At 43.8% G+C, this 20,186-nt stretch overlaps 1 protein-coding gene across 4 annotated transcripts in view; it reads right to left on the bottom strand.

Moving 5' to 3' along the window:
• tmem123 (transmembrane protein 123) overlaps window positions 1-20,186 on the bottom strand; it is a 61,658-nt gene that overhangs the window by 11,347 nt on the left and 30,125 nt on the right. For 2 of the 4 annotated variants that reach the window (XM_067985465.1, XM_067985467.1), the window contains 3 exons: window positions 6,905-6,925; window positions 6,797-6,820; window positions 3,309-3,344 (listed from right to left, as the gene is read on the bottom strand). In XM_067985465.1, coding sequence (XP_067841566.1) covers window positions 3,309-3,344; window positions 6,797-6,820; window positions 6,905-6,925 — 81 coding nt within the window. The remainder of the gene's footprint in view (window positions 1-3,308; window positions 3,345-6,796; window positions 6,821-6,904; window positions 6,926-20,186) is intronic. The other 2 variants (XM_067985466.1, XM_067985468.1) reach the window with 1 other exon arrangement.

A 20,186-nucleotide genomic window follows, 5' to 3' on the forward strand; every position in this document is an offset into this window, starting at 1 on the left:
ATTTAAATCAGACAACCACCCCAAGATACACCTACAATGCCCGAGTAGCACTCTTGCTACACAGCACTCGTTTGATATGGATGCTGATGGGGTGTCCATCATATATAATTTCTTTAAAATGTATGCACCTTTAGTCTTTGCACTTCTGACACTGTTTCCTGTTCCTCCTTGCACATTAGGAAAGTGCCTGGTGCAACAGGAAGCCAGCAGACATTGACTGATTGCTGGCACCCAATAAGCACCCTTGATGCTCCCAGAATATTAAGACACCCATATGCCTGGTGCACCAGTGAATTTGTAAATAAACTGGCCTTGCATTAATGCACAAGACAAGCTCTTTTATATGCATGCACTTGAAGTGCCTGGACAGCAATGGTGCAGCATATATACCTCCATAACTATATGGAGTCTGGAACTCACTGCCTGAAAGGGTGGTAGAGGCAGAAACCCTCATCACATTTAAAAAGTACCTGGATAGGCACTTGAAGTGCTCTAACCTACAAGACTACAGACCAAATGCTGGAAAGTGGGATTAGGCTGGGTGGCTCATTTTTGGCTGGTGTGGCCTCCTTCTGTGCCATAAATTTTCTATGATTCTATGATAAGTTTCCCCATTGTGCTATTCAGCATGGTTTCTATGCTGCATGGAAGATAAAGCTTTTCGCACTTACATCATCACAACTGGAATCAGTGATTCCAGCACAGACCCACCATTTTGGATATTCTTCCCTCCATACCTGCTATGGTGATGACAGGGAGTGGCTACCTTGGTCCGTAACAGCTCTTTTCATTTCAATGAGAATGGTAACTTCAGACCAACCGAGGAGCCAATCCCTACCACAAGAAAGCAATCTACTGGCTGCGTACTACTGTTTTAAGGTCAGTGGCTCTAGATCGAGTGCAAAAGGCATTTTCCTTTCAGTGGCAATGAATGCCCTTAATGGCTCAGCAGATAAATTCACCATGTGGCATGGTAATGAGCTGTGCAGACCAGAAAGGTACCAGGGTTGTTAGTTGCTCTCAGCCAGGATGGCAGTGGGGTCGCTGCAATCTGCTCAAATGTTCCTGATCTAAAGAAGCTCTTGATTATTGTCCAGCTATCTTGTTGGAAAGTAGAAAGTGGATGTTGGGTGAGGACAAGATTGGTCTCACCTGCATAATATCCTGCATAATCGAATATCCCACTGACATACATCACACACAAAGTTTGGCTATTTGGGCAAAAGACTGCAGTGCTGCTGGCAACCGTGGACTTGTACTCTGCAAGAGTCAGCGCCTTCAGCAGGGGAGTAGATTTTTCCAAGTATCACCTTCGTGTCAAACAGCCACATACATGATCCTGCACCAATATGGTGCGTCATGTGCTGTTGCAATGCAAGTCTAATTGGCATTCCTGTCTAGTTCCTTACATTGTCTTCTCTTTGGTTCTCCTTGCATTTGGCCTTTCATTTTTCTCAACATGATCATCTTGCCTAGGTGGACTTTTTCTCTGACGAGATGTGCAAAGTATTGGAATATTTTTCTCTTTTTCTTGGTAAACATGTTTTTCAGAGTTCTTAGCTTTCAAGCATTCATTTATTATTCCATGTGGAACCGTGGGACTCTGGAGGATTGTTTTATATTATCACATCTCAAAGATTCAACTTTCTGAGACTCTCTTTTTCAGTATGCATTTTCGCAATCTTAGACAGCCTCAGGCTAAATTATTTTCCAGTGGTTTTCTTCGTTCCACAAGAGCAGTGGTAAGAGAAGAAATTACCTATCAACAGATACAGACTAGTAATGTAGTATAATTGCAACCCAAGTTGTTGAATGTAAATCATAGCTGGCAAGACCAGCGTTATATGGTTAAACAGATCTCTGCTCCCGTGATGGCCAGTTTTTAATGTTACAAGACAACGGGCAGCAGCAACATGTGCTTTTTCATAGTGGAGTCTTTTTAGTGAGAAGTTTCTAAAATGCTCAGGAGATGCAATGAATTACCTGAGTACTTTTAAGTCTACTTTTCTACTGTTCCCTCTCTCGTCCTTTCAGATGACGAGGCAGTGAAGGCAGTATTAACTGGTGATGGATGGAGGGCGCCAGGCAGGGGAGGAATCTAGCTGTGCTACAGGCCAGGGAGCCTTTTGGGATGCAGGGGGGAGAGGGATTGTCGGAGGTTGCATTTTCCAGTGGCAAATATGGGGTGGTGGCCAGGTCTAGAAGGCAGTAGGAGTTGGGGGAAGGAAAGGGAATAGCTCAGCAGAATAGAAGTCTTGAATTCTTAGGGAAGCTGCTGTTAGTCTACAAAGTCATAAGGAAAGTTCCTGGCTGTAGTTCAAATGGCAGTTCCGAGCCCTAACCCATATCAGGCTTTTGAAGTGCAGGGTGGGATTTCCTAAAGGGTTTCCCCATGAGTTTGGGGAAGCCCCCCCATTATTTAAAATAGCAACACATTCAATAACCCAGAAGTCCCCAAAATTGGCCCCATACTAAAATGAAGTGCAGTGTAAAGATTTCCAGCACTGGCCCTTTGATAAATGAGGGAGTGAGGACGGAGGGAGCTATTACGCCCCAGAGGCAGAGGAAGTATGATTCGAAGTCAGAGCCCATAGGGTGCAGGCACAGCAGAGAGTAGGACCAGAGGAAGCCATATGGGTCCAGAGGTGAGGGGAGCTCAAAGTTAGAGGGAGTCATTGTAGGCACCAGGTTTAGAGCAGTGTTGTCCAATACGTTAGACACTAGCCACAGGTGGACAATTGGAAATCCAGATGTGGCTAATTGTATCTTTGATTATTAAATAATGAGTAATAGACACCGTCGTTGGACATATGATCTCAACACTCATTCGCACAAGTGTGCACTTTAATCTTTTTGTGTGTTTGTTGGTAAAATGGTAAGATGAAAAGCAGAATGTGCCTGTATTTTTTGATCGCATCATGTGCTTTACTTCCTTGGTTACTGCTTCTTGGTTATCTGCTAAAATGGTGTGTATCATGAATGGAAACACTGTATGGAGAAGGGAGCAGTCACCATGGTCAACTCAACCAATCGGAATAACCACTCCAAGCCAGCAGAAGAAATCAAGCCCAACCAATAACAAGCAGCATAGCAAGATGAATTACTAGGATGTTGTAAATCCATGTAAGTAGTAAGTGCATGACTCTTCATCCATAAGAAAGAAAAGAAAGATTACAGTTGATCACTGCAAAGCAACAAATCATAATAAGTTTTATCATCAGGAGTTACAGCAAAAATCTGAATGTGGGAAAACATGAATAATTTCACATACATACATACCATCCTAAATTTAAAGTTCTTTTGCTCACCATTTGTGGTTGGTCTTGTAATATGTGTAGTTGCAACTAGAACATAAAAAGAAAAAGTATTTATATATAATTGAAGAAATGATAATTCAGGATATTGTGACATGGTAGCACAATGTGTCATCGCATCAATGTGCAGCACCATGACGTGTTGATGTACCAATTTAACTTTTCATGTCATCGCCTACACTTCCCTTGTGGGAAACCGGAGCTATTTAAAAGGAATAAAAACAGAAAATGCTGGAAATACTCAGCAAGTCAGGCAGCATTTGTGGAGAGAGAAACAGAGTTAACATTTCGGGTTGATGACCTTTCGTCAGAACTGGAAATAGTAAAGATTTAACAGTTTTTAAGCTAGTACAGATTCAGAAAAAAGGGTCGGAGGGGGGTGGGGGAGGGGAGAAAGAACAAAAGGGAAGCTCTGTGATAGGGTGGAGGACAGGAGTGATTAATTGACAAAAGGACGATGGTGCCCATCAGCAGTTAAAAAAAAAGCAGGAAACCGGAGAAGTTTATAAGGAGCCCAGCAGTAGCCCAGCCCAGCAATTTAAAAATGAACTCATAAGGAAAATCTCAAAAGGTGACGTCATAGTCAGTACAGTGGGAGGAGCGGTGGAACCCGAGGAAATTAAGCTCAGTGTTTAATTTACTGTTCACACTGGGGTAGAGTTTCCGCTTTGGGCACAATCAGCAGTTGGGCGCAAATTGCAGCCAAAAATTGCGCTGGTGAATTTTACACCGAGTTTAAATGCTAAGATGCATTAACATAATAACAAATGTAAAATCTGCCATGAAGCAGTCCAATTCGGCAGCTTACATAGAATGTACAGCACAGAAACAGGTCATTCGGCCCAACAGATCCATGTCAGTGTTAATGTTGCACACGAGCAGCCTCCCACCCTTCTTCATCTAACCCTATCACCATATCCTCCTATTCCTTTCTCTGTCATGTGTTTATCCAGCTTCCCTTTAAATGCACCCATGCTAGTCACCTCAACGACTTGTGGTAGTGAGTTCCACATTCTAACCACTCTCTGATATTACCACCCACGAGGTCCTGTTTTTTAAATTTAATTCCTAACTTCGGGTATTCCCTTAGCAGGACCTCCTCCCTTTTCTTCCCTGTTGTCATTGGTCCTAGCATGGACCATGACAACAGGATCTTCCCCCTCCCTTTCCAAGTTCCTCTGAGATGTCCTTTACATTTGCGCCAGATAGGCAACACACCCTCTTGGACTCTCGGTCACGACTGCAGAGGACGCTATCTATCGAATCCCCTATGACTGCAACCTTTCTATTCTGCTCTTCACCCCCCCCCCCCCCACCCTTGGACTGCCTCCTGCTCCACTGTGCCATGGTTAGAATTCTGGCTATCCACACCTCAGCCTAAATCCTTATCCTCACGAGTAGCAAGTACATTGCACCTGTTGGATAGGGCCACTGTCTGCGGGACCTCCTTCTCTACCTCACCTAGGTTTCCCTTACCCTGTTGACTAACAGTCACACTCTCCCTTTCCTGCATTTGTGCTTTCCTCTGAGATATGACTGTACTCTGGAGAAAACTATCCAGATATTCCTCCCCCTCCCTTCAGTGTCAGAGTGTCTCTAACTCGCACTCCAGCTCAATGACTGGACATTTCCTGCAGATGTGGTAATCCAGGACTGTCTCTCCGTCCACAAACTCCTACATATCAGTCCCGACACATGGCCACTTCTAGTTTTTGATTAATTATTTGTTAGTAGTAATTTAATTCTAGAACTAATAGAAACACTTAAGGTCTAGATTTTATTTAGTAGATGGATTTTAGCTTGATTTTAAATTAATTAGCAATTAATTATTCTGAATGTTTATTTAACTATTTATTTATAGTTTATAGTGAAAAATAGTGGCCCAGAGTTTCCACTAGATTGCGCTGGCTTTGCAGTGCAATCCGCCGAATCAGTGCACAACATCGCGGAATAATCCGAGTTTCTGTGTTGTTTTGCGCTGGCTAAAAAAAAATCATGCTGAAGCCAGCCCCACCCACAAAACTGGCCACGCCCCCAGCTCGAAACAATGAGAATGGTGAGTTTCCGCCGATTGCGCCAGCCTGGGGCTGTTCAAGGAAGGTTTTAAAATTAAGTTAGTTTTCTTAGACGAAGAAAAGAAAATGACTAGTGTACACCAATGAAAGTAGTAAATGCTTCAGTCTAGTTTTTTGGAGTCATTTTCAGTGATTTTAAATCAGGTTACTCACAGGCAGAGGACTGAACACCTTTATTAAAAATGCTTATATTTAGTGATGAACCTATTTTCAGCTGTATTAATAAAACTGCACCAGGTTACCACTCTTAAACACATCAATGAATATTTTTGATTGCAAAAAAAAATGATTATGCTCTGTTAAAATTAGGGACAAGTAGCAGAATGGATAGCAAGCTAGCTACAAAACAGAAAAGAGAGTAGGGATTAAAGGTAGTTACTCAGACTGGCAAAAGGTGGGAAGTGGTGTTCCACAAGGATCGGTAAATGTTCACCATTTACATAAACAATTTGGACTCGGGAATTGGAAGTACAATTTCAAACTTTGTGGACGACACCAAACTGGGGGGGTATAGTTAATACTGAAGAGGATTGCGACAAGATAGAGGAGGACATTAATAAACTTGCAGAATGGTTGTGTAATTGGCAAATGAATTTCAATATAGGTACGTGTGAGGTGGTGCATTTTGGTAGGAAGAATAAGGAGGCCACATGCTCCTTGGAAAGTAAGAGTCTAAATAGGGTAGAGTAGCAAAAGGATGAAAAGGTATGATACACAAATCTCAAAGTAGTGACACAAGTTAATAAGGCCATAAAAAAAGCAAACCAAGCACTGGGGTTCATTTCTAGAGGGATAGAATTGAAAAGCAGGGAAGTTATGTTAAACTTGTATAGAACCTTGGTTAGACCACACTTCAAATACTGTGCATAGTTCTGGTCTCCATATTATAAAAAGGAAAAAGAGGCACTGCAGAAGCTGCAAAAAAGATTTACTTGGATGATACTTGAACTGAGAGGTTATACCGATCAGGGAAGATTGAACAGGCTGGGGCTCTTTTCTCCACCAACAATGTGCAACTTTCTATACTAATTCGCTTACAATTCTGTGAAACTTGAGATCAAATTTATATTCATTATTTCAGAAATCAGTCAGTTTGCTATAACTACATAATGTCCTTCTTTGATTTTGGATGCAATGATGGGTGTGTTCAATGTTTTATTCCCTTCAATAACTACGTCCCTGCACAGCTTCCCTGCATTAAGACCCAACCCTCTAACTTCAGTCTGATATAATCACGGCATTCACTTATTTTAAAATCCATTACAATTTCTTAGATTAGATTTCTTACCAAATATTAAAACTTTCATTACAATACTTGCTATAATTACTGTATCTTGAGTCAATACACTTTAAAAAAAATTCTACACTTATTTAGTGAATATATAATTTTAATCAACTTTCACTTACCAAATGCAGCAGACTTTTTTATAGCTAAAGTTAGAATATAAAAAGTTAAAAAATGAATAGTTTCTCTCAAACATTTTCTGTATTTCTTAAGTCAAACCATTAACTTACCTTCTGGAGTTGTATTCGAAGCTAGAAATTAAAAAGATCATATTAATCAATTTGTTTTTAAAAATTAAATGCACACACACTTATAAGTGGGCACCTATAGATTGTATCTTTTATCATATGCAGCATTTCAATTTTATAGAAACATGGGAACAGGAGTAGGCCATTTAAGCCCTCGAGCCTGTTCCGCCATTCAATGAGATCATGGCTGAACTGTGACCTAACTCCATATACCCGCCTTAGCCCCATATCCCTTAAAACCTTTGCTTAACAAAAATCTATCAATCTCAGATTTAAAATTAACAATTGAGCTAGCATCAACTGCCGTTTGCAGAAGAGAGTTCCAAACTTCTACCACCCTTAGTGTATGGAAGTATTTCCTAACTTCACTGCTGGTTCTAATTTTTAGGCTATGTCCCCTAGTCCTAGACTCCCCAACCAGCAGAAATTGTTCTCTCTAGCTACCCTATCTGTTCCCCTTAATATCTCGAAAACATCGATCAAATCACCCCTTCGTCTTCTAAATTCCAGGGAATACAACCTAGTTTATTTTTATACGTGAATGCTCTATCAAAATTATAACACTGTGCTTGAATAAATTCACATTGTGTAAATTTGCTTTTGCTGCAGTTTTAAATCACAAAATCCTAGGTGAGCAATTAAATTAATTGCACAAACCATATATAAAAGGTTCTAGAAGATAACTGCAAAGTTACAGATAGAATATATTAAAAACACCAGAAGGCTTTTTTGAACATTTCAAGCCAAATCATCAACATACTAGTTGAAGTAAACTTTATAATGTAAAAAGTAACATTAAAAAGAAAAACATTTGAAGTCTGACTTGGTAGTAGGTGGAGTTGAAACTGGTGATACTGTTAATATACATATCTGAGATCAATATCTGTTTTACTGACTTTGGGTTCATTAATACTGCAACATGAGCACCACTGTGAAGTAGTTTCCACTTCATAAATATAAATCTAGAGTCAGAAAGTGTGTTGATACTTCACATTGATACAAATAGTGTGGTGAAATTGGCATATTGAACGTAAAACAACTTGCATTACTACAGCAGTCATCACAATGAAAAATATCTCACTGTGCTTTACAGGTGGGAGGAAGAGAAACTGATTCTGACTAGGAGAGAAAAAAACTATATGGCTGAACAAATTCGGTAGGGTGGTGCAAGGCCATGTTTATAATTCAAGCCTGTTTCTTTGTGTCCAACACAAAAGTCTGCTTCCTCTCTCCCTACAAGTCAAAACATGATCTTATATGTGAAGTACTCTGGAATAACAGATTGAAGGGTGAACAATGAAGCTGTTTTACCAGTAAGGTATAATATACACTGGAAATAATATGGGATTTCACCATACATGCCTGCACTCTCTGATGGCAAATTTATCACTAATTTAGGCTGAAAACTACTAATCAAGTTCATTAATAAAATTAACAGAAGCAAGATTGAAACAAACAGTAAAGTTTTGTTAGATTATATTACTTCATGCAACTCAGTGTCTGTCATAAAATAAAAGTCAAGAAGCTTATAGGAATTCTCTGCAGTACTTTAAAGCTTTTCATCAAGTACACATGCCCCAGATTCTTTTATATGACAAATCAACCCACAGAGTCCTTTCATTAGCTTTCGCTTGTATAGAGGAAAGGGAACTGAGGAATGTAAGGCACCACTATCAATTACTATTTTCTTTCCTTTGTGTAGAATTTACAGCACAGAAACAGGCCATTCGGCCCAAATGGTCTGTGCCGATGTTTATGTTCCACATGAGCCTCCTCACACCCTACTTCTTTTCAACCACTCCTTGTGATAGCAAGTTCCACATTTTAACCCCTCTTTGGGTAAAGAAGTTATTCCTGAATTCCATATTGGATTTATTAGTGACTATCTTATATTTCTGACCCCTAGTTTTGGACTCCCCACAAGTGAAAACATCTTCTCTACGTCTACCCTATCAAAACCCTTTCATAATTTTAAAAACCTCTATCAAGTCATCCTTCAAGCCTTATCTTTTCTAGAGAAAAGAGCCCCAGCCTGTTCTGATTTTCCTGATAGTTAAAACCTCTCAGTTCTGGTATTATTCTTGTAAATCTTTTTGCACTTCTCCAGTGCCTCTATGTCCTTTTTATAATATGGAGACCAGAACTATATACAGTATTCCAAGTGTGGTCTAACAAAGGTTCTATATAAGTTTAACATAACCTCTCTGCTTTTCAATTCTATTCCTCTAGAAATGAACCTCTGGTTGGTTTGCATTTTTAAATAGCTTTGTTAACCTGCATGGCTACTTTTAATGACTTGTGTATCTGTACCCCTAGATCCCTTTGCTCCTCTACCCCATTTAGATTCTTATTTTCCAAGGAGTACATGGCTCCTTATCTCTCCTACCAAAATGTACCACCTCACACTTATCTATATTGAAATTAATTTGCCGTTTATATGCCCATTCTACAAGTTTATTAATGTCTTCTTGTATTTTGATCCAGATTTGTACAGAAAGTAGATGAATATCGTTCACAATTAATCAAAGCATAAACATAAACATTCCTTGCTGTGACCGACACCGCAATCAAATTAGACCTCACCTATATTGCCCAAAAACCAGACAAGCAATTCACACCACACAGCCAAACAGTCTTGTTTGCAGGATCCCGTGATGGGTCATTGCAAAATCCACAGATGCAAGTATAAGCGACTTATAGCTCAGTGTTCAACTTGAGTGGACTTTGTGCCTCCCAATAATTATTAAAACAGTCCACGTTAAAATCATAGAATCTTACAGCACAGAAGGAAGCCATTTGGCCCATCATGCCTGTGCCGGCTTTTTGAAAGAACTATCAAATTAGTCCCACTCTCCCGCTCTTTCTCCATAGCTCTGCAAATTTTAAGAGGACATTAAGAGGTCAGACAACTCTGAAGCCATCTCTACATATTAGCCAGGGATGGGGACATGCATCACCCCCTCAGAGGCATGCGGTTATCAGCCAGTAGTCAAATAAAACCATTTTTAAGTTGTTACAATACCAATGCAACGTTACCACAAGTTCCCATGAAAGTATAGACAGCTGGAGTGTTTATGTGACGGTGGTGTGGGGCAGTGTGGGAATTTGAAAATGAGTACAATTATCTGAAATGAATTTGTTGTGACAGAGAGGAAATGGAGCTTGGCAAGCTGAGAGGAAGATAGAAATGTGGGACTTTTTGCAGGAGAGGATGCAGCCCACAGCATTCTGAATAAGTTGTGAAATCATTAAAAAGCAACATTAAAAATTCACAACATTCTCTCGAAAGGGCTTCCGTACCTCTCATGTCAAAGCATTAACATCAGTTGTGGCAGCCTATGTAGGAAGAAGTGGATTGAGAATATAAAAATTCAACTTTGCAAATGATACCAAACCAGGAGAGACTGAAAACAACAGGGAACAGGCTAATTAAATGATCTGGATAGATGGGGGCTGGGCCATTGAGCAGCAAATGTTATTTAATGTAGACAATTGCAAAGTCATGACGTTGGAGAATGATAAATTGTGACATTATAAGCCAAATTGTATTATTCTACAGCACACATCACAGGGAAAGGATTTGGAGCACTGGTGGGTAGATTTTTTTTTATTCGTTCATGGGATGTGGGCGTCGCTGGCAAAGCTAGCATTTATTGCCCATCCCTAATTGCCCTCGAGAAGGTGGTGGTGAGCTGCCTTCTTGAACCGCTTTAGTCCGTGTGGTGAAAGTTCTCCCACAATGCTGTTAGGAAGGGAGTTCCAGGATTTTAACCCAGCGACGATGAAGGAATGGCAATATAGTTTGAAGTCGGGATGGTGTGTGACTTGGAGCGGAACGTGCAGGTGGTGTTGTTCCCATGTGCCTGCTGCCCTTGTCCTTCTATGATGTGGAGATGCCGGTGTTGGACTGGGGTTGACAATTGTAAACAATTTTACAACACCAAGTTATAGTCCAGCAATTTTATTTTAAATTCACAAGCTTTCGGAGGCTTCCCCCTTCGTCATCGTTCACCTGACAAAGGGGGAAGCCTCCGAAAGCTTGTGAATTTAAAATAAAATTGCTGGACTATAACTTGGTGTTGTAAAATTGTTTACACTTGTCCTTCTAGGTGGTAGAGGTCGCGGGTTTGGAAGGTGCTGTCAAAGAAGCCGTGGAGAGTTGCTGAAGTCATCTGCATAATGCACAGCAGCAGTAAAGACAGCAAGTACCTAAGTAAGAACTTGAGATTTATGCTCTATTCCGCTGGCTATACAACCCAAGAAGTGATTCTTAGTTTGTACAGAGCACTGGTCCAGGTCCAGCCCCAATTCAGGTCAGTGTATTATGAGAAAGACATCCAGTTATTGGAAAGGATACAGAGAGGGCAACTGAATTGATAGCTGGGTTAAGCACCTGAGTTATGAGGAGAAGCTAGGATTGTTTGTACTCGAGATAGGAAGGTTCAGGGGTAAACTTATAGAAATATTCAAGATCTTAAAAGTATATAGACAAAGTAAATATCAAAATTTTTAATATAGCTTAAGATTACACAACAAGGTAGAATAGTCTTAAAACTTAGAAGAGACAGATTTAACTACTTGAAGGAAGGCAGGTGAATGAATGGAAGAGGAATAGACTGACAAGAGAGGCAATAGGGACATTGAGAGAACTGGATAAGAACTTGAAGGAAAAAAATGATAGACGAGTAGGACAGATATTGAGTGATATTTCCCAGATACTGGAACTAGCTAGATAAACTGCAATTTTTTTTTTCTTTCTCTGGTCCTGTACATCCCAGGACCTTGAAAATGCTAAATACGATTTTAAAATATCCAACTTTTTAATATATAAATGAGTAACAAAATTGTATTCAATTAGATTTTAGGCCATAGTTTAATTAAGTAAAACCATGCCACAAAAAAGAAAATTCATTTTGTTGTTGGAAATGTCTTATGATTAATTAACTTCATAAACATAACCTAATTATGAAAGTTCTAGAACAGAAGTGAAGCCACAAAACAACAAAAAGGAACTTATTAAAAAGAAACAGACACACACTCCAGAAAGTTTTCCAACATTTCTTATTTGTACAGTTGCATATTAAATTAGATTTAAAAAAGCATAGCACAGATGCAAAAGGTTTTGTATGCCTCAATGAAATCATTAAATTATCAGTTCTACTAAACCAAACAGCCAAACTGCAGTGGAGTTTCTATTTAGACTGACAATCTCCATATCGTAAATCTTGGTCTGCGTTCCAAACTCCAGACATCAAATTGGATTGGATTTAGTTCACCCAACAGTTGCATTTGCTGGGAACAATTTCAGAGGCAGTGCTGACTGGCTTCACAATTTCAAAAAGCATTATGGCATGCTGGTTTGAATGATCAACTGTGAGGGCAATCCCATCATGCCAGAAATGACTGAAGCTTGGGTTCGCACTGAGCTCCCAGCATGGTTACGTGTTTACCAGTCAAAGAAAGATTTACTGCTGACAAGATTGGCCCGTTTTAACAACTCTTCCAAATACTTCTTCAAAGGGGAATACACCAAAAAACCTTACACTCTTGGCATGTTTTTTTTTATTCGTTCATGGGATGTGGGCGTCGCTGGCGAGGCCGGCATTTATTGCCCATCCCTAATTGCCCTTCAGAAGGTGGTGGTGAGCCGCCTTCTTGAACCGCTGCAGTCCGTGTGGTGACGGTTCTCCCACAGTGCTGTTAGGAAGGGAGTTCCAGGATTTTGACCCAGCGACGATGAAGGAACGGCAATATATTTCCAAGTCGGGATGGTGTGTGACTTGGAGGGGAACGTGCAGGTGGTGTTTTTCCCATGTGCCTGCTGCTTTTGTCCTTCTAGGCGGTAGAGGTCGCGGGTTTGGGAGATGCTGTCGAAGAAGCCTGGGCGAGTTGCTGCAGTGCATCCTGTGGATGGTACACACTGCAGCCACAGTGCGCCAGTGGTGAAGGGAGTGAATGTTTAGGGTGGTGGATGGGGTGCCAATCAAGCGGGCTGCTTTATCTTGGATGGTGTCAAGCTTCTTGAGTGTTGTTGGAGCTGCACTCATCCAAGCAAGTGGAGAGTATTCCATCACACTCCTGACTTGTGCCTTGTAGATGGTGGAAAGGCTTTGGGGAGTCAGGAGGTGAGTCACTCGCCGCAGAATACCCAGCCTCTGACCTGCTCTCGTAGCCACAGTATTTATATGGCTGGTCCAGTTAAGCTTCTGGTTAGTGGTGACCCCCAGGATGTTGATGGTGGGGGATTCGGCGATGGTAATGCCGTTGAATGTCAAGGGGAGGTGGTCATTGCCTGGCACTTGTCTGGTGCAAATGTTACTTGCCAGTTATGAGCCCAAGCCTGGATGTTGTCCAGGTCTTGCTGCATGCGGGCTTGGACTGCTTCATTATTTGAGGGGTTGCGTATGGAACTGAACACTGTGCAATCATCAGCGATCATCTCCATTTCTGACCTTATGATGGAGGGAAGGTCATTGATGACCCAGCTGAAGATGGTTGGGCCTAGGACACTGCCTTGAGGAACTCCTGCAGCAATGTCCTGGGGCTGAGATGATTGGCCTCCAACAACCACTACCATCTTCCTTTGCGCTAGGTATGACTCCAGCCACTGGAGAGTTTTCCCCGATACCCATTGACTTCAATTTTACTTGGGCTCCTTGGTGCCACACTCGGTCAAATGCTGCCTTGATGTCAAGGGCAGTCACTCTCACCTCACCTCTGGAATTCAGCTCTTTTGTCCATGTTTGGACCAAGGCTGTAATGAGGTCTGGAGCCGAGTGGTCCTGGCGGAACCCAAACTGAGCATCGGTGAGCAGGTTATCGGTGAGTAAGTGCCGCTTGATCGCACTGTCGACGACACCTTCCATCACTTTGCTGATGATTGAGAGTAGACTGATGGGGCGGTAATTGGCTGGATTGGATTTGTCCTGCTTTTTGTGGACAGGACATACCTGGGCAATTTTCCACATTGTTGGGTAGATGCCAGTGTTGTTGCTGTACTGGAACAGCTTGGCTAGAGGCGCAGCTAGTTCTGGAGCACAAGACTTCAGCACTACAGCTGGGATGTTGTCAGGGTCCATAGCCTTTGCTGTATCCAGTGCACTCAGACGTTTCTTGATATCACGTGGAGTGAATCGAATTGGCTGAAGACTGGCTTCTGTGATGGTGGGGATAACGGGAGGAGGCCGAGATGGATCATCCACTCGGCACTTCTGGCATGAAATATGCATTCTACCGATGACTAACAAAAACGATTGAGTTAGAGTAGATTGTACAGGATGAACATTGAACACTAGCAAGCTAGAGCATGTGGTGCTGCCAGATGAGTAGGTGGAAAATGTTACCAGAGGGCCAGCTTCAATGTCACCTTGGCTGACAAGCCTAGAGACTTAAACCTCATGGGGTTTGTGTTTAAAAGAAGTATTTTTTTTTGAGCGACAGCTAGTTCATTCATTGGAGCCCATGCCAAACAGCATGCTGCAGATGTCAGCTTGGGTGGAGGTGTCTACACACTGACTGTGTGCAGCCTTTTTTAACTGTTTTAGTGTGTCAGCTTGGATCAGTTGGTTGCACTAAGGCCTCCGAGTTAGAAGGTACTGGCCTAGAATTTCAAGTGCGCAGTACCCGTTTTTTGGGCAAGAAACAGGCGCTGAAGGGTCCAATATGGTGTGCGGCATGCGTGCACAAAGCCCGTACTGGGACGGTACCCCATGCCATATTGGTTAGGATGCCCTGTAGTCATCCAGGGTGCCCGCCTGATAGTCATTAGGCCCACTGCCTCTACAAATTGTAGGCCTAACGCCTGTTTCAGGCCCCTTTGCCAAACTGGGTCACGATTGAGCACAGCATGCACCATACATGCAGTGGTCAGTTTTTTTGGCCGCACAACAGCCAAACTCAGCGGTCCTTAAAGTAACAAAATGTTATACTTACACTGAATGCTCAGGGACAACTGCTACCAACCACGCCCCCCACCCCCCCGTAACTCCAGCACTCCTACACAAATGAGGTGCAACCTGAGTCATGGGACTACCAGGCAGACCAGCTGATTACGCTGAAATGTTACACAATCCCCCTCTGCAGTAACAGTCCTCGTTACCTCCTTCACCAGTCCCTCAATCCTGCATAAAGGAACATTTAAACCATTCAATTAACTATCATATATATGACATTCTGACAATGCAGACTCATAAGTTGCTATGAAATCACAATGCAGACTGATATACCAAATGTGAAAAGGATAAATCTTTAATGGCGAAAACAATATTACCCCATAGTCACCTTCTTCAATTTTAAAAAAAAACTAATCCTATAACTCCTATGAGGTGCTCCCCTAGTGCCTTCAGCATAACTGCTCTTGCTCAAGTGAGAACCAACATATATGGCCTATATGTGACTTCAGACCCACAGCAATGTGGTTGATTCTTAACTGCCCTCTGAAATGGCCCAGCAAGCCACTCAGTTGTACAATCTCGCTAAAACAAGTCAGAAGAATAAAACCGGACGGACCACCCGGCATCGGACCACTAGGTACCAGGCATGACAAAGGCAAACCGAGCCCAGTCGACCCTGCAAAGTCCTCCTCACTATCATCTGGGGACTTGTGCCAAAATTGGGAGAGCTATCCCCAGACTAGTCAAGCAATAGCCGGACATAGCCATACTCTCAGAATCATACCTTTCAGCCAACGTCCCAGACTCTTCCATCACCATTCCTGGGTATGTCCTGTCCCAGCAGCAGGACAGACTCACCAGAGGTGGCAGTACAGTGATATACAGTCAGGAGGGAGTGGCCCTGGGAGTCCTCAACATTGACTCCAAGCTCCATGAAATCTCATGGCATCAGGTCAAAAATGGGCAAGGAAACCTCCTGCTGATTACCACCTACCGTCTTGCCTCAGCTGACGAATCAGTCCTCCTCCATGTTGAGCACCACTTGGAGGAAGCACTGAGGGTAACAAGGGCACAGAATGTATTCTGGATGGGGGACTTCAATATCCATCACCAAGAGTGGCTCGGTAGCACCACTATTGACTGAGCTGGCCGGGGCCTGAAGGACATAGCTGCCAGTCTGGGCCTGTGGCAGATGGTGAGTGAACCAACGCAAGGGAAAAACCTACTTGACCTCGTCCTCACCAATCTACCTGTCGCAGATGCATCTGTCCATGACAGTGTTGATAGGAGTGACCACCGCACAGTCCTCGTGGAGATGAAGTCCCGTCTTCACATTGAGGACACCATTCAACGTGTTGTGTGGCACTACCACCGTGCTAAATGGGATAGATTCAGAACAGATCGAGCAGCTCAAAACTGGGCATCCATGAGGCACTGTGGGCCATCAGCAGCAGCAGAATTGTATTCCAGCACAAACTGTAACCTCATGGCCTGGCATATTCCTCACTCTACCATTACCAACAAGCCAGGGGATCAACCCTGGTTCAATGAGGAATGTAGAAGAGCATGCCAGGAGCAGCACCAGGCGTACCAGGTGCTAACCTGGTGAAGCTACAACCCAGGACTACATGCATGCTAAACAGCGGAAGCAACATGCTATAGACAGAGCTAAGTGATTCCACAACCAACGGATCAGATCAAAGCTCTGCAGTCCTGCCACATCCAGTCGTGAATGGTGGTGGACAATTAAACAACTAACGGGAGGAGGAGGCTCTGTGAACATCCCCATTCTCAATGATGGCGGAGTCCAGTACGCGAGTGCAAAAGACAAGGATGAAGCGTTTGCAACCATCTTCAGCCAGAAGTACCGAATGGATGATACATCTCGGCCTCCTCCCAATATCCCCACCATCACAGAAGCCAGTCTTCAGCCAATTCGATTCACTCCAAGAAACGGCTGAGTGCACTGGATACAGCAAAGGCTATGGGCCCCAACAATATTCCGGCTGAAGTGCTGAAGACTTGTGCTCCAGAACTAGCCACGTCTCTAGCCAAACTGTTCCAGTACAGAGGCGAGATGAGAGTGACTGCCCTTGACATCAAGGCAGCATTTGACCAAGCGTGGCACCAAGGAGCCCTAGTAAAATTGAAGTCAATGGGAATCAGGGGGGAAAATCTCCAGTGGCTGGAGTCAGACCTAGCACAAAGGAAGATGGCAGTGATTGTTGGAGGCCAATCATCTCAGCCCCAGGACATTGCTGCAGGAGTTCCTCAGGGCAGTGCCCTAGGCCCAACCATCTTCAGCTGCTTCATCAATGACCTTTCCTCCATCATAAGGTCAGAAATGGGGATGTTTGCTAATGATTGGCGCAGTGTTCAGTTCCATTCGCAACCCCACAGATAATGAAGCAGTCCGTGCCCGCATGCAGCAAGACCTGGACAACGTCCAGGCTTGGGCTGATCGGTGGCAAGTAACATTCGCGCCAGACAAGCGCCAGGCAATGAACATCTCCAACAAAAGTCTAACCACCTCCCCTTGACATTCAACGGCATTACCATCGCCGAATCCCCCATCAACAACATCCTGGGGGTCACCATTGACCAGAAACTTAACTGGACCAGCCATATAAATATTGTGGCTACAAGAGCAGGTCAGAGGCTGGGTATTCTGCGGCAAGTGACTTGGAGGGGAACGTACAGGTGGTGTTGTTTCGATGTGCCTGCTGCCCTTGTCCTTTTAGGTGGTAGAGGTCACGGGTTTGGGAGGTGCTGTCGAAGAAGCCTTGGCGAGTTGCTGCAGTGCATCCTGTGGATGGTACACACTGCAGTCACTGTGCGCCGGTGGTGAAGGAAGTGAATGTTTAGGGTGGTGGATGGGGTGCCAATCAAGCGGGCTGCTTTATCTTGGATGGTGTTGAGCTTCTTGAGTGTTGTTGGAGCTGCATTGATCCAGGCAAGTGGAGAGTATTACATCACACTCCTGACTTGTGCCTTGTAGATGGTGGAAAGGCTTTGGGGAGTCAGGAGGTGGGTCACTCGCCACAGAATACCCAGCCTCTGACCTGCTCTTGTAGCCACAGTATTTATATGGTTGGTCCAGTTAAATTTCTGGTCAATAGTGACCCCCAGGATGTTGATGGTGGGGGATTCGGCGATGGTAATGCCATTGAATGTCAAGGGGAGGTGGTTAGACTCTCTCTTGTTGGAGATGGTCATTGCCTGGCACTTGTCTGGCGCGAATGTTACTTGCCACTTATGAGCCCAAGCCTGGATGTTGTCCAGGTCTTGCTGCGTGCGGGCACGGACTGCTTCATTATCTGAGGGGTTGCGAATGGAACTGAACACTGTGCAATCATCAGCGAACATCCCCATTTCTGACCTTATGATGGAGGGAAGGTCATTGATGAAGCAGCTGAAGATGGTTGGGCCTCGGCCACTGCTCTGAGGATCTCCTGCAGCAATGTCCTGGGGCTGAGATGATTGGCCTCCAACAACCACTACCATCTTCCTTTGTGCTAGGAATGACTCCAGCCACTGGAGAGTTTTCCCCCGATTCCCATTGACTTCAATTTTACTAGGGCCCCTTGGTGCCACACTCGGTCAAATGCTGCCTTGATGTCAAGGGCAGTCACTCTCACCTCGCCTCTGGAATTCAGCTCTTTTGTCCATGTTTGGACCAAGGCTGTAATGAGGTCTGGAGCCGAGTGGTCCTGGCGGAACCCAAACTGAGCATCGGTGAGCAGGTTATTGGTGAGTAAGTGCCGCTTGATAGCACTGTCGACGACACCTTCCATCACTTTGCTGATGATTGAGAGTAGACTGAAGGGGCGGTAATTGGCCGGATTGGATTTGTCCTGCTTTTTGTGGACAGGACATAACTGGGCAATTTTCCACATTGTCGGGTGGATGCCAGTGTTGTAGCTGTACTGGAAAAGTTTGGCTAGAGACGTGGCCAGTTCTGGAGCACAAGTCTTCAGCACTACAGCCGGGATGTTGTTGGGGCCCATAGCCTTTGCTGTATCCAGTGCACTCTGCCGTTTCTTGATATTACGTGGAGTGAATCGAATTGGCTGAAGACTGGATTCTGATTGATGGAGAAGGATGTGATGCAGGGGAAATAAGTGTTCAGAGCGCTGGGGATTGGGGGGGAGGGTTGTTACCAAGTATTATGCGGGGAAATGGAGAGCTGTACTCACCTTTGCTAGGTCAGGCCTTTGAACACAGGTCCTGGGTGTGATGCTCCTTGAACTGAAAACCTCTGTCTTTCTCTCTGGGCCTGTTGGATGTTGGGCTTTGTATGCATTTTTTTTGGAGATTGAGATCTCTCTTCTCTCTCTCTCTCGCTGACCGATCTTACTCGCTGTGCTGGGCCAACGGATGCGACTGCCTGTTCATCAGGGTCGGCAAGATTTTTGGAATGAACCGCCTGCCCGCACACTACTGCTGCAAGGAACTTGTTGTGAGAAATGGGTCGAAAGCCAGCCCTCAGGTTCCCATCTGTTGAAAAGAGAACGTCCGTCTAGTTGTTGGGCATAGACGGACGTTCTCTTTTCAACAGATGGGAACCTGAGGGCTGGCTTTCGACTCATTTCTCACAACAAGTTCCTTGCAGCAGTAGTGTGCGGGCAGGCGGTTCATTCCAAAAATCTTGCCGACCCTGATGAACAGGCAGTCGCATCCGTTGGCCCAGCACAGCGAGTAAGATCGGTCAGAGAGAAAGAGGGATGAGAGATCTCAATCTCAAGAAAAAAAAGTGAATGTATCTTTCCTTTAAAAGGCTTTTAATAGGCCTCTGGGGGCCCACCAGAAATCCCACCCTGCCTGTTCCCGACGCCATCAGGTGGGCAGTCTGCCAATCAAAGTCTATCAGGCCTCACACCGATGACACCTGGCAGCTGCACCACTCGCCCCAACCAACCCCATTGCCAGTTACAGGCTCCACCTAAAATTTCAATGGTGTCTATTAGTGCCACCTGATGAGCAACATAAGTGGAGAGGCGAGGCAACAGAGAGTATTGATATCCTGCTGGCCATGCAAATTAGCCACCGTGCACCAAATGAAGCTACATCAGAAACCCCTACCGCCATTGGGTTTAATGAGTGAAGCAACTACAGAAAAGCCTCCTCCTACAGTTCAGGAAATAAACACACCAAATGCATACAATGACATTGGCGCCCATGTAAATTACAGTTGTCAAATCCGATACTGAACTTAGATACAGAAATCATTTCTGGTATCATTCCATAAAAGGTTTGAAAGTGACATAAATGTTATGTTTATAAAATTTTACAAATAAGGTGACCATTCAAGTCAAAAGACGTCAGCTTGGCTCAGTTAGTAGCACTCTCATTTCCAGGAAAGAAGAATGCCT

The sequence above is a fragment of the Heptranchias perlo genome, chromosome 6 (genome assembly GCF_035084215.1).
Source record: "Heptranchias perlo isolate sHepPer1 chromosome 6, sHepPer1.hap1, whole genome shotgun sequence".
Lineage (NCBI taxonomy): Eukaryota > Metazoa > Chordata > Chondrichthyes > Hexanchiformes > Hexanchidae > Heptranchias > Heptranchias perlo.